Source organism: Pongo pygmaeus, chromosome 15 (assembly GCF_028885625.2).
Source record: "Pongo pygmaeus isolate AG05252 chromosome 15, NHGRI_mPonPyg2-v2.0_pri, whole genome shotgun sequence".
NCBI lineage: Eukaryota > Metazoa > Chordata > Mammalia > Primates > Hominidae > Pongo > Pongo pygmaeus.
Window position 1 is genome coordinate 69,459,048 of NC_072388.2, and position 14,017 is coordinate 69,473,064.

General features: G+C 37.2%; 1 protein-coding gene across 2 annotated transcripts; it reads right to left on the reverse strand.

Annotated features, from left to right (window-relative positions):
• Positions 1-412: 412 nt before the first annotated feature.
• ADAM20 (ADAM metallopeptidase domain 20) lies at positions 413-13,494 on the reverse strand. 2 transcript variants are annotated; one of them, XM_063651744.1, is made up of 2 exons: positions 13,456-13,494; positions 413-2,982 (listed from the first exon to the last, which is right to left on the reverse strand). In XM_063651744.1, exon 2 carries the CDS (start codon positions 2,954-2,956, stop codon positions 626-628), a length of 2,331 nt encoding a protein of 776 aa, XP_063507814.1. In that variant the 5' UTR covers positions 2,957-2,982; positions 13,456-13,494; the 3' UTR covers positions 413-625. The 2 variants fall into 2 exon arrangements, with proteins under 2 accessions (XP_063507814.1, XP_054303361.2); XM_054447386.2 differs by lacking the exon at positions 13,456-13,494 and adding an exon at positions 5,735-6,037.
• Between the last annotated feature and the right edge of the window lie 523 nt (positions 13,495-14,017).

The following is a 14,017-nucleotide window of genomic DNA, read 5'->3' on the forward strand; positions in this document are numbered from 1 at the left end:
TCACTCCCGGACCCCTGAGGAGGTCAGTGTCCAACTGCTGCTGGTATTTCTAAGGAAAAATGAGGGTGGTTCTAAAAGTGACAACAGAACTGGAATCTGAAACCAAATATGACTGCCAGAGTGAATGTTTCCAGCCAAAATAATAGTGGCACTCATGGTAAGCACACAGGAAAGAAAGCTCCCTTCTTCCCTCATCACTCCAGGCTACTTCTACTGCCCCCTTTGGCACAGCTGAATGTGCCAAACAGAAATGAGTTGTGTATAGGCACATCCTGAACATTACATAGTACAGACAAAAAAAAAAAAAAAAAAAAAGAGAGAGAGAGAGAGGAGGGTTAAAACTGAGGGACAAAGCTTGAAACTATCTTTTCTGTGCCTTTGCTCAGGAAATATAAAGATACAACTTCTGGGAAAAGGAACCTTTAATATTGCTTAAGACACTGTAGAGGAAGTAAGAATAGGCTAGGAATCCTTTGCTGTGATAGCTAATGCTTGCAATCCTGACATGAAATGTCCACGAAGTTTTACTTAAACAGTGAGACATGCCTTCATATTTTTCTATTAAGAAAAATTGGATATTAAAAATGAAGTATGAAGTTTAGTCTCCTCCTTTTTCCCATTTCTCTTATCCTTCTTCGTCTTCTTTACTTTTTGTGTGTTTCTTAAAAAGCACATGTAAGCAAAATAATAAAAAAGCAATCAAAGTAAGAAGGCACAATAGTGACAGGTAACCCAATTTTCCCATCACATTTAATCCTTCCATGTTGTTCTTAGGAGGTGGGCCACTATCAGCACTACCTCCATAGCCTTTGTCCTTGCAGTACGGGGGTGCCCATTCACGGTTGCAGTGACAGTGTTGTTTGTTGTTGCAGACTCCCCTCATGTTGCAGGTCTTAGGCTGACAGGCTTGTGACAGACGAACCATACTGGCACACTTCTTACGGATGCAGATCTTTTCTGGACCACATACTGTGCCATCTTTCACCTCACCAATATCAGGTATAGCCATCCCTAAATGATAATCAGTGCCCCAGCAAGTGGTGTCATTGAGGTGAAACTGCTGCACTGTAGAATGCTCTATCAGATTGGGAATTACTCCCACATTTTCACACTGAACCCTCCCACACATGATATCAGGGGTCCAACATTTTACGTATCTTGTGCCTACAATACCACAGTGACCGAAACGGTTTCCTTGGGTGTTGATTTCTTGGTAGCAACTCTCAGATGCACTCCTTGCATCTTGGCCAAAAATCTCTTTACATTGTATATCATGGTTATTACACATCTTTTCATAGCAGAAGGCATTCACATTACAGGAGATCCCGTCCTGCACATACACATCATCTGGGCATTGATGGGATGTCCCATTGCACCACTCTGGAAGGTCACATTCACCAACTTGTTGTCTACATAAAGTTCCCGATGGCAGAAATTTGCAGTCTTTGCAACACATTCCAAAAGCACAAGCAGCCCCAGGACGTAGAGTACAGTTTAACAGACAACAGGGATCTTTTGCACACTGCTGTATGGTTCCACAGTCACATTCCTCCCCTTCTTCAACCACTAGATTCCCACAGTACTTCAGTCTAAATATATTCCTTGGATATGGAGGCAGTTGAATACATAATCCACTACTGATAGTACTGTCCCAATATTGGGCATAACTGCAGTTGCTAAATTTAGTTGTCACCTTTCTATAGGCATGCATTATGCACCACTGTAGCTCACACACACACCACTGGGTGTCATGTAGCATACCCAAATTATGACCAAGCTCGTGGCCCACAGTAACTGCAAAAATGACCAACCTGTTGTCTTCGAAAACATCAACTCCACTATTAAAAGGATTCTGGCATATTCCTTTAACATAGGCAACACCAAGCTTCATGCCTTGTGTGTCTTTTATGAAAAGATGTGCAACATCATGTTGTAGTCGATTATTAAGGTTATAATTCTTCCAAATAGAAAAGTCCTCTAAAACATTATCTAGGTCTCCACTGGTAGGAAGTGGATTTGACGCAGTCCATATATCAATTCCAGTCAAAATTACATCAACCTCCAAAGGATGATAGAAGGAATCCACTATATTGACAACGTTAAATACTTCATGCTGCACTGTTGTTGCATTACTTTGAGAGAAAAGATATCTAATATTATCCACGACCACTACCAGCTCAACAAACCGCCGATGGGTCCACCAGCCCACAAAAGAACTTTGCTTCAGAGTGAAATTATATGACAATTGCAACTCCAACTGGTGTGCTATTTTCTCTTCTGTTAACCCACATCTCATGGGTGGAAACTGTGTATCATCACTGTCTATCTTATGTACTAGGTGTTCAAATGTGGCAGAAACACTAATTGGCTCGATTTCATAAACAAGGTCATTTATCTGTAGCATTCCAAGAAAGCCCCCAGAACAGGTACTAAGGGCAACCAAGGACTCAGGGACCCCCTCCACATAACCATGGTAGTAGCAGTCATCCTGGATGAAGGGCTGATCCTGGAGCAGGGCATGCTGCTCTGTGTAGGTGAACACAGGAAGGTGTGCAGCAAACAACAGCTTATTTACCCTCATGTGGACAATGTATCTCTGTCCCCCAAACCGCAGGCTATAGGAGAGCCATCCAGGAGCCTTTGCACCTCTACCCCTGCTGATCACCTTCAAAGGGATCACCACTTCTGAAGAAGTGAAATACTGGGAGGGCCTGGCCTGAGAGTGGCCAGAAATAGACAGAAACATCCCAAACCAGAGCAGCAGAAGAGTGACCCTGATGTGCACCAGGGGCTCACCCACTGCCATTATGAAGCTGTCATTATGGAGCCATCTGTCTAGAGCAGAAGAGAACAAGGTGTGAGGCACTGCTGGTCTGGCTCCTCCCTCTGAGCTGTTCAGGGTGCATGGCTGACCTTTAGGGATCTGGCGATCTGTGTCCTGGTGGAGCTGGACCATCAGAGCTGCAGTGCTAAAAATAAAAACTGAAAGAGCCAGGATGGGGTGGGTGGGATAGAAAGGGAGAAAGAGAGAGAGAAAAAAGGCAAAGTGATTACTGCATTTGGACCATATTTGAAGCAATAAAATGCATGGGATTCTCTTAATACATATGGCCAAGAAGATTTCCAGATGGGGGAGATTGCACATAGGTGAGTTATTACCAAATTTTCATGATGGATACCTAAAGATTCATTACATACTGTTCTTTAAATTTGTAAAATGGCTAGAAATTTTCCATTTTATTTTAATGTATGTATTTCTTTTATTATTTCTTTATTTTACAGATGGGGTACTGCTCTGCTGCCCAGGCTGTAGTGCAGTGACACAATCATAGGACACTGCACCCTCAAATTCCTAGACTCACGAGATCCTCCCACCTTAGCCTCCAAGTAGCTAGAACTGCAGGCATGCACTGCAACAGCCAGCTAATTTTTCTTTTTGTTTTTTTTTGGGGGGGGATAGAGATGGAGTCTCACTATGTTACCCAGGCTGGTCTCAAACTCCTGGTCTCAAGTGATCTTCTTGTCTCAGCCTCCAAAGTACTGGGATTACAGGCATGAGCTGTCATACTGGGCAAAATTGTTCATTTTAAAGACACTGGATTCTGACACAAATCTTTCTTCGAACCAAAAACCTATTGGCAACCTGCACATTCAATAAGTATATGGACAACACATCCAAAATCCACCATTTTTTGTTCCTTTATTCGTGTAGTTTGCTCCATCTCCCCTCTCCTATCCCAGACATTTTATGTATACCTAATTCTGCTCTAAATTGATAGTCAAAAAAGCCCCACTAAAAGGGCTTATTAGTATTGAGAAACCTCCTCCAAACAAGACTTTTTAATTTTATAATATATTCTTATCTGCAGAAAAGCCCTGGGCATTCCAAGGAAGGAAGGCATGTGATGGGGTAACAGGGAGTGAGGCAGCTGTTTTGGGACAGGGCACACAGCCAACTAGCATCATGATCTCTATCATAAGAGGCTCCTCCTGGTCATGTCAATACACATTTGATTCTACTTTTCACATGGCTGATGAGTTACCTGGATCTATACATTTCAATCTCAATGTTCCAAAGAAAGCCTACACAGAGGAGCTTAAGCCTAGAGTCCATTCATTATAATGTTCAGAAGACCACAATTTGAGTAGATTTAAAAACCTCATTACTGTTGAAAACAAATTTTGGCTCAAGTAAAAGCTAACTTTGCTCAGTTCCTGACTTTCACTTAAAAATGTTGTTAATGCTAGATGACGAGTTAGTGGGTGCAGCGCACCAGCATGGCACAGGTATACACATGTAACTTACCTGCACATTGCGCACATGTACCATAAAACCTAAAGTATAATAATAAAAAAAATAAATAAATAAATAAAGGAAAAAAAATGTTGTTAATGATTTGCTCAATATTTGAAACCAAAATGTTAAAACAAATTTGGAGACACGTTGTTAACACATACTGGTGGCCTCAATATTCTAAGAGCACAAATGAGCATCTGCAACATCCTTAGCATTATGATGTCAAGAAAACCTGTATCCCTCCGTGTAGGTATCCAGAACTAATGGCCACCAGATGCCACAAAGAGAAATCAGGATCACTAGATGAGACCTCTTAGGGAAAGTATATCTGATAGAGGTGAAATCCCAATTTAGATTTCCTCTCCATAGCTCTCCTCATAATATCCTTGGCATGTGTCATAGAGTTTGGAATATTAAGATGGAAATGGGTGAATTGAGAGAGGATCATGAAAGAAAAAGCCTTGTAGAGAAGATAAAACCTATATTACATACAGTCAGAAATATGATGAGGTTATAATACAAAAGTTTATTCCAAAGAATCTGTGATAGGCCAGTCCTTGTCATCAATGCATTACTCCAAAGCCAAGTCTTAAAGGAACATTGCCTTCCCATTAATTTTGTGAACGGGTGTATTCCGAAGGCCTTCCCTCTAATATTACTGGGATTTCAACCACTGTGAGAATCTTCCTCTGCATCAGTTATTAACTCTTTCTTCTAATTCCAGTAACAATTTAAAACTCATCAACACCCTACCTTATGATCTGTCCCCTCACTCACAGTCACAGCCTAATTTTGTGTTTCTCAAACTCAGGTCACAAACTGTAAATCAACGTAGCGGGCCACAACCAAAGGAAACACAATTGTGTAGAAAATATCAGAGGGTTTTACACAGATCCTTAGCAAGACCTTCACACACTGTAACCAGAGTTTATATTTAATTTTCTGTGTCTGTGTTTGTATCTGCACACTCCCATGCTCACTGAGTCTCAATGTAAACTAAGCTAAATTTCTTATTGTGGGTCACAGTCAAAATCCACTGGAAGAGCAGTAGCCAAATAATGAAAATGAAAGATTTTGGGGAAAACTCTGTCCCTCTTTCTTTTCTGAAAATAAAATCCTATCTGAAACTACAGTCATTCTTATCTCTCCCTGGGATCTTGGATTCAATTTCAGTGAAAGATGTGTCTTCCTCCAGTTCCAGCTCATAGCTCCTCTATCTGTGCTATGAATCCTACAGCCTTACCTACTTGAAGATTGACTCGACTGTCAGATTTATCCTCAACTTTTCCTTCATTACTTTCTCTTTACCTCCAGTACATGAACATGCTCAAATCTCTACTAACCTTAAAATACTTATCTTCCTTTATTCTCACATACTCCCGTGGCTTCCACCTTGCCACTAGAACTTTCTCTCTTCAGTGGACAAAAATCACTTACCAGCAAACTGAACAACTATGCCCATAGTTCTTTTAATGGCCATGCTCATCAGTGGTCTGTACTGCCCCTCTCAAAAAACAAATATAAGAACTGACATCTCACATGTCAAAAGTAAACAAATCTCTGTAGATCTCACAGAGGGTTAAGTTCTTGATCTCACTGCTTAGCAACAAGGTCCTCTCAGTTACAGATCACACCATGTGGCTCTTAAAGTCAATTGACTCTGCCTCCACCACCTCTATCCAGTTTTCTTTTTCCATCCCTCCCCCACATGCAAGTGTCAGGTCAGCCTCTTCAACACCATCTTATGAGCTCCACACACAACATATGCTCACTTCTGCTATAGGAACCTTGTTCACATTCTACCCTTATCTAAATCATCAAAACCTTTCCTCATTCTTGAACCACATTATAGTATCCTTCAATGTTTAGATTAAATTCAACTTCTGCTTTGCATCATTAATATTCTGTAAACTTCTGAATAAGCATCATATCCTGTGTTTGAAATATTTATGTATATGGTCCGCTTTTTTTATATATGGTTCTACCGCATCACCAGTTAAACTATAATTTTGTAGAAAAATATAGCAGAAGTATTGTTACTGATGTAAAGTGTTCATATTTTTGGCTAAAGAAAGCTTAGTATCTTTAATATAATTATGTTAAACCTGCATAAAACAAAGGTGAATGTGAAGTTCAATACAATATTAAAAGCAACTGAATGATGATGCACTCGCAGTGGGGGGGCTTTGGAACAACAATTGGGAGATAATTTTATATCTTTGCCATCTACTATCTTCTTTTTTAGATATGGTTGTGAGGAAATGGATCAGAAAGTGAATAGATAAGGATTGATTAGGTCCATCTTCTAAGAAAGTCCTTTTCATTTTCTTTTCATGATTGTATTAGTAACTGGATACTTTATTTCTTTTCATGATTATATTAATCACTGGATACATAAGTTTCCCCTAATGTGTAGGGGGTTGAACTGTTCCATATGTCCAGGTAGAATTGGAGAATCCTCTCTTAGGATGTGTTAAACAAAAAGGTTTCCTCATTCTAGAGCTTAGTGGAGATAATCTGACCATGCCAGATTTGACTGACAATGATGAAAGAAATTGTCCAAGAAATGAGAGGCTTGGGAAAATACACAAACCCAAACCTGGAAAGGTTTTGACAAGGACACAGTAGATGATGCTATCGAGAAGAGAAAACCATAAACAGGCTGATAGATGGCCACATGAAAAGAGAGAGCCTCCTTGAGTCTGACAGAATGGGCAGTCACCTGGAACATCTGTGTTAGACAATGACTGAAGCTTCCTAAAGCAGGTTTGACTACATCTTGTTTGTAGTAAAAATAATTTCATATGCATCTAAAAGCAAAACAAACTGTTACAAGAGACAAAGGATGAGACTATATAATGATAAAAGGGCTCAATTTATCAGGAAGATATAACAATTAGAAATATACACACCCAACATTGGAGAACCCAAATATATGAAGCAAACATTGACATAATTTAAGGGAGAAATAGATAGCAACACAATAATGTAAGATATTTCAATCCCCTATTTTCAATAATGGATAGAATATCCAGACAGAAAATCAATTTAAGAAACTGACTTGAACCACACTATAGACCATATGGACCTAACAAACACACACAGAACATTCTACCCAACACATCAGAAAACACATTCTTCTCAAGGGCACACAAAATATTCTCCAGGATAGTTCACATATTAGGTCATAAAACAAGTCTTAACAAATTTAAGATTGAAATCACCCCAAGCATCTTTCTGACCACAATAGAATGAGACTAGCTATCAATAATGTAATGAAATCTGAAAAATTAACAAATACACTCATTCATCACTTAACAATTGGGACAAATTCTGAGAAATGTGTTGTTAGGTGATTTCGTCATTGTGCAAACATCATAGAGTGTACTTCTACAAACCTAGAATGGTATAGCCTACTATACACTTGGGCTATATTGGATAGCCTATTGTTCCTATGCTACAAACCTGTACAGCATGCTACTATACTGAATACTATAGGCAACTGGAATACAATGGTAAGTATTTGTGTATATAAACACATTTAAACATAGAAACAGTAAACATATGGCATAAAAGATAAAAAATGGTTCACTTGTTTAGGGCACTCATCATGTATGGAGCTTGCAGAACTAGGACTTTCTCTGGGTAAGTCAGTAAGTAAATGGTGAGTGAATGTAAAGGCCTGAGACATTAGTGTACACTACTGTAAACTTTATAAACACTGCACACTTAGGCTACAATAAATTTATTTTTTAAAATTTCTTTAATAACAAATTAAACTTAGCTTACTGTAACTTTTTTACTTCCTATACTTTTAATTTTTTAACTTCTTGACTGTTTTGTAATAACACTTAGCTCAAAACATAAAAACATTGTACAGCTGTACAAAAATTTTTACATCGTAGGCCAGGCATGGTGGCTCACGCCTGTAATCCCAGCACTTTGGGAGGCCAAGGCGGGTGGATCATGAGGTCAGAAGTTCAAAACCAGCCTGGACAAGATGGTGAAATCCCATCTCTACTAAAAATACAAAAATTTTTATATCCTTATTCTATAAGCTTTTTCTATTTTTAAAATTATTTTTTCTTACTTTAAAAATTTTTTATTAAAAACTAAGACACAAACACAAACATTAGCCTAGGTCATCACATGGTTAAGATAATCAATAATCATTGTCTTCTCCCTCCATATCTTGTCCCATTGGAAGGGGCAATAACATACATGGAGCTGTCATCTCCTATGATCACAATGCCTTCTTCTGGAACACCTCCTGAATGAACTGCCTGAGGCTGTTTCACAGTTAGCTAACTTTTTAAAAATATATGTAGAAGTATACTCTAATATAATGATAAAAAGTGTAGTATAGGAAATCTTTTATCATCATTATCAACTTTATGTACTATACATAATTGCATGTACTATACTTTTACATGATTGGTAATGCATAGGTTTGTTTACACCAGCATCACCACAAACACATGAGTAATGCATTACGATGTGACATTAGATGGCTACAAAGTCACTAGACAGTAGGAATTTTTCAGCTCCATTGTAATATGAGACTACTGTCATATATGCGATCCATCATTGCCCAAAACATTCTTATGTGGTTCATGACTGCAGATGGAAACTAAACAACACCAACCATCGGATCAAAGAAGAAACTAAGAGGGAAATTAGCAAATACCTTGACATAAAAATGAAAACATAGCATACCAAAACTTATAGGATGCAGCAAAGCAGTCCTAAAAGAGAAGTTTACAGAGATAAATACTGACATTAAAAAAAAAAAAGAGAGAGAGAGAGAGAAATCTCAAATAAACAACCTGACTTTACACCTTCAGGAACTAGAGGGAGAGAAGAACAAACTACACTCAAAGTCAACAGACAAAAGACATAAACATTGGAGCAGTAATAAAATAGAGAATAGACAATTTAAAAATCAATACAAATTGGTATTTGAAAAGATCAACAAAATTGACAAACCTTTAACTAGAGCAGCTAAGAGAAAATGAAAAACAAAACAAAAATCAGAAATGAAAAGGAGACATTATAACTAATGACTCAGAAATAAAAAGGTCTAAAAGAAATTACTATGATACAAGGATAGTTTAACATTCAAAAACCAATCATTGTGATATATCACATTCACAGGCAGAAGGATAAAAACTACATAATCATCTCAATAGATGTAGAAAAAGCATTTGACAAAATCCAACACACTTTTCTGGTAAAAAATACTTGACATTCTAGGAATACAAGAAAATTGTCTCAACATTGTACAGGCATGTATGGAAAAGTACACAGCTAACATTGTACTCAATGATGAAAAACTAAAAGCTTTTCCTCTAAGATCTGGAACAAGGCAAGAATACCCATTTTATCCACTTCTATAAAACAGTATGGGAAGTCCTAGCCAGAGAAATTAGACAAGAAAAAGAAATTAAAATGTCCATATCAGAAAGGAAGAAGTAAAATGATCTATGTTCACGGATGACTTGATCTGTAGAAAACTCTGAAGATTCTACAAAAACAAACCTGTTATAGCTAATAAATGAATTCAACAAAGTTGCAGGATACAAAATCAACTACAAAAGTCACGTGCATAATTATATACTAACAATAAATCACCTGAAAAATAAGAAAACAATTCTATTTACAATGGCATCAGAAAGAATAAAATACTTAGGAATAATCTTAACTTTAAAAAATTAAAGACATGTACACTTGAAATCACAAAACCTTGCTGAAAAAAATTAAAGAAGACATAAATAAATGGAAAGACATCTCATTCATAGATTAGAAGACTTAATATTGTTAAAATGTCCATACTATCCAAAGCAATCTACAGATTCAATAGAATCCCTAACAAAATCTCAGTGGCATTATTAGCAGAATTAGAAAAACAATTCAAAATTTATAAAGAAGCACAAATGGCCCAAACAGCCAAAACAATCTTGAGAAAGAAGAATAAAGCTGGAAGCCTCATACTATCTGACTTCAAAATATATTATAAATATACAGTAATAAAAACAGCATGGTACTGGCATAAAAACAGACATATAAACAGACAGAATACAGAGCCCAGAAGTAAACCCAGACATGTATGAATAAATGACCTTTGATAAAGGTGCCAAAACTACACAATGGGGGAAAAACAGTCTCTTCCATAAGCAGTATTGGAAAAACTGGATATCCACATGCAAAAGCATGAAATTGAACCTTTATACAACACACAAATCGCTCAAAATGAAATAAAAACATAAAAATAAGACCTGAGACTATAAAACTTCTAAAAAAACACACGAGGAAATCTTCACAGCATTTGTTTTTGCAATGATTTCTTGGGTATGACACCAAAAGCACGGGCAATAAAAGCAAAAATGAGACTACCTCAGACTAAAAATCTTCTTAACAGCAAAGGAGACAATCAACAGAGTGGAAACAGATGGGCATGTAGTGGCATCATAATTATTTAAATTACCACCCAATGTTAATTGTGATTAAGTTCCCTATTGATGCAAGTATGTAGGGTGACCAAGTGACTGCTGTAATTATAAGTACATCAAGGATGGAGGGGTGAGATAGCTATACTTAACCATATTGGCATTTTACATGATAAGGCCCAAGGCCCTAAATTTACAGTGGCCTACATGATGGGAGAAGTATTTGCCAAACATCTATCTGGTACCTGATAAGTGTTACTATCCAAAATATATAAGAAACCCATAAAACTCAAAAGCAATAAATTAAGTTTTTTCAAAATACAAAGTTGGGCAAATGACCTGAATAGGCATTTATCCAAAAATATATATATATGGCCAACACCATTTATGAATGATGTTATAACATATGAAAAGATGCTCAACATCACTAATCATGAGAAAATACAAATCAAAAGCACAAAGAGATCTCACCTCTAGCTTGGATGTTCTGTATGCTCCAAATTTCACATTAAAATGTGACTTCTGATACCATCTCATGCCAGTTAGAATGGCAATTATTAAAAAGTCAGGAAATAACAGATGTTAGAGAGGATGTGGAGAAATAGGAACGCTTTTACACTGTTGGTGAGAGTGTAAATTAGTTCAACCATTGTGAAAGACAGTGTGGCAATTTCTCAAGGATCTAGAACCAGAAATACCATTTAACCCAACAATCCCATTACTGAGTATATACTCAAAGGATTATAAATCATTCTACTATAAAGACACATGCACACATATGTTTACTGCAACACTATTTTCAATAGCAAAGACTTGGAACCAACCAAAATGCCCATCAACGGTAGACTGGATAAAGAAAATGTGGCACATATACACCATGGAATACTATGCAGCCATAAAAAAGAATGAGTTTATGTGCTTTGCAGGGACATGGATGAAGCTGGAAGCCACCATTCTCAGCAAACTAACACAGGAACAGAAAACCAAACACTGCATGCTGTCACTCATAAGTGGGAGTTGAACAATGAGAACAAATGGACACAGGGAGGGGAACATCACACACCAATGCTTGTTGAGGGATGGGGGGCAAGGGGAGGGAGAGCATTAGGGCAAATACCTAATGCATGTGGGTCTTAAAACCTAGATGATGGGTTGATGGGTGCAGCAAACCACCATGGCACATGTATACCTATGTAACAAACTTGCACGTTCTGCACATGTATCCCAGAACTTAAAATTAAAAAAAAAAAAAACCCTCTTAGAAAAAATAACATTCAGGCTGGGCACGGTGGCTTATGCCTGTAATCCCAGCACTTTGGGAGGCCAAGGTGGGTGGATCACCTGAGGTCAGGAGTTTGAGACCAGTCTGGCCAAAATGGTGAAACCCCATCTCTACTAAAAATACAAAAATTAGCTGGGCATGGTGGTGGGCACCTGTAGTTCCAGCTTCTCAGGAGGCTGAGGAAGGAGAATCGCTTAAGCCTGGGAGGCAGAGGTTGCAGTGAGCCAAGATCGGGCCACTGTACTCTAGTCTGGGCGAGACAGCAAGACCCTATCTCAAAAACACACACACACACACACACACACACACACACACACAAACAAAAAAAAACCTCTGCCTAGGAAAACCAGAGACCTTTGTTCATGTGTTTATCTGCTGACCTTCTCTCCACGATTATCCTGTGACCCTGCCATACATATCCCCCTCTCCGAGAAACACCCAAGAATCATCAATAAATACTTCATAAATTAAAAAAAAAAACAAAAAAAAAAAACAACAAAAACACTTTCTGAAGTAAAGATTGTGACCCATTGAAATAGTTTGTCAAAAAAAAAAAAAAAAAAAATTTCAGTGTGTAGCCTTAAAGATTAAAGACTCTTTTAAAACAATGACATAACTGCCATAACACACAAGATTATTATACTGAAAAAATAGTTTCCTCATATAATCAAATTTTCATTTAGTTGTTTACATTTATGTGAGTACCTTGTAGTTTTTTAAAAAAATAAACTTGTTTTATTTGAATCAGGATTCAAAAAAAAAAAAAAAAACCATTTAAATGTATTAATCTTATCCTAAATTATTTTATGTTTTATTTTATACTTATAAAAGCCTTCCCATGTATCACATAAAATTCTCATGCTTAAAAAAATGTGACTTCTAATGTTGGAAGTAGGAAAGTAAAATGGCACAGCTGCTATGGAAAACAATATAGAGGTTCTTCAGAAAATTAAAAATAGAACTACCATATGATCTAGTAATCCCATTTCTAGGTATTTATCCAAATTATCAAAATCAGGCTCTTGAAGATATCTTTGCATTCCCATGTTAACTGCAGCATTATTTACAATAACCAAAAGGTGGAAAAAAAATGTAAATGTTTCCCAACAGATGCATGGCCCAAAAAAGGAAGGAAATCCTGTCATATGCTACACCATGGATGAGCATTGAGAATTTTATACTAAGTGAAATAAGCCAGTCACAGGACAAATACAGAATGATTCCACTTATGAGGTATCTAAAGTAGTAAAACTCTTAGAAGAAAAAAAACAGAATGTTAGTTGCCAGGTGCTGAGGGATTAGGGAAATGAGGAGTTCCTATTCAATGGATATATAATTTCAGTCATACAAGATGAAAAAGTTCTAGAGATATGCTGTACAATAATGTGCATATAGTTAATAATACTGTAGCTCCTTCTAGCAAATCTTACCTCTGTGTCTTTCAGTGTTCCATTTTTATATTTTCAGTCCTCTAATAACTTTTTAAATTTTTCCTATATTAAGTTTCCTTGGTGTGTTTTTCTTTTTTGGACAGGATATTGACAGACACAAGACTTGGTACTAGGAGTGATACCAAAAAAGAAAGATAAAATGGGAATCTGAGATTGATGTGGGCATGACCCTAGTCTTAAACACACTGCTGAACTCCCATCCAATGGAGAATGGCATGTAATGACATCACAATTAGTTACTACTCAATGTTGATTGCAGTGAACTGCCCTATTGACACAAGTGTGTAAGGGGATGAAGTGACTGCTGTGATAATTACTATGAGTACCTCAAAGACTGAGAGGTGAAATAGCTATATTTAAGTATACTGGGAAATTTACATGATGCGGCCAAAGGCTTGAAATTCACCTAAAAGAATCTCTCCTTTGTTTTAGCCATACAACCAAGCTCACTGAAAACAAAATTTAATTGGAATGCTTGCAGAGTGACAACATAAGTTGAATACATAGATACGTCAAGGGAAAGGGAAGACATTGATTGGGA

Coding starts and splice junctions, on each gene's coding strand:
- ADAM20 (XM_054447386.2), bottom strand. CDS start 5,783: ATGAGCATGGCCATTAAAAGAACTATGGGCATAGTTGTTCAGTTTGCT. Junction 2,983..5,734: donor CATAGTTGTTCAGTTTGCTG/GTAAGTGATTTT, acceptor TGGCTCTTTCAG/TTTTTATTTTTAGCACTGCA.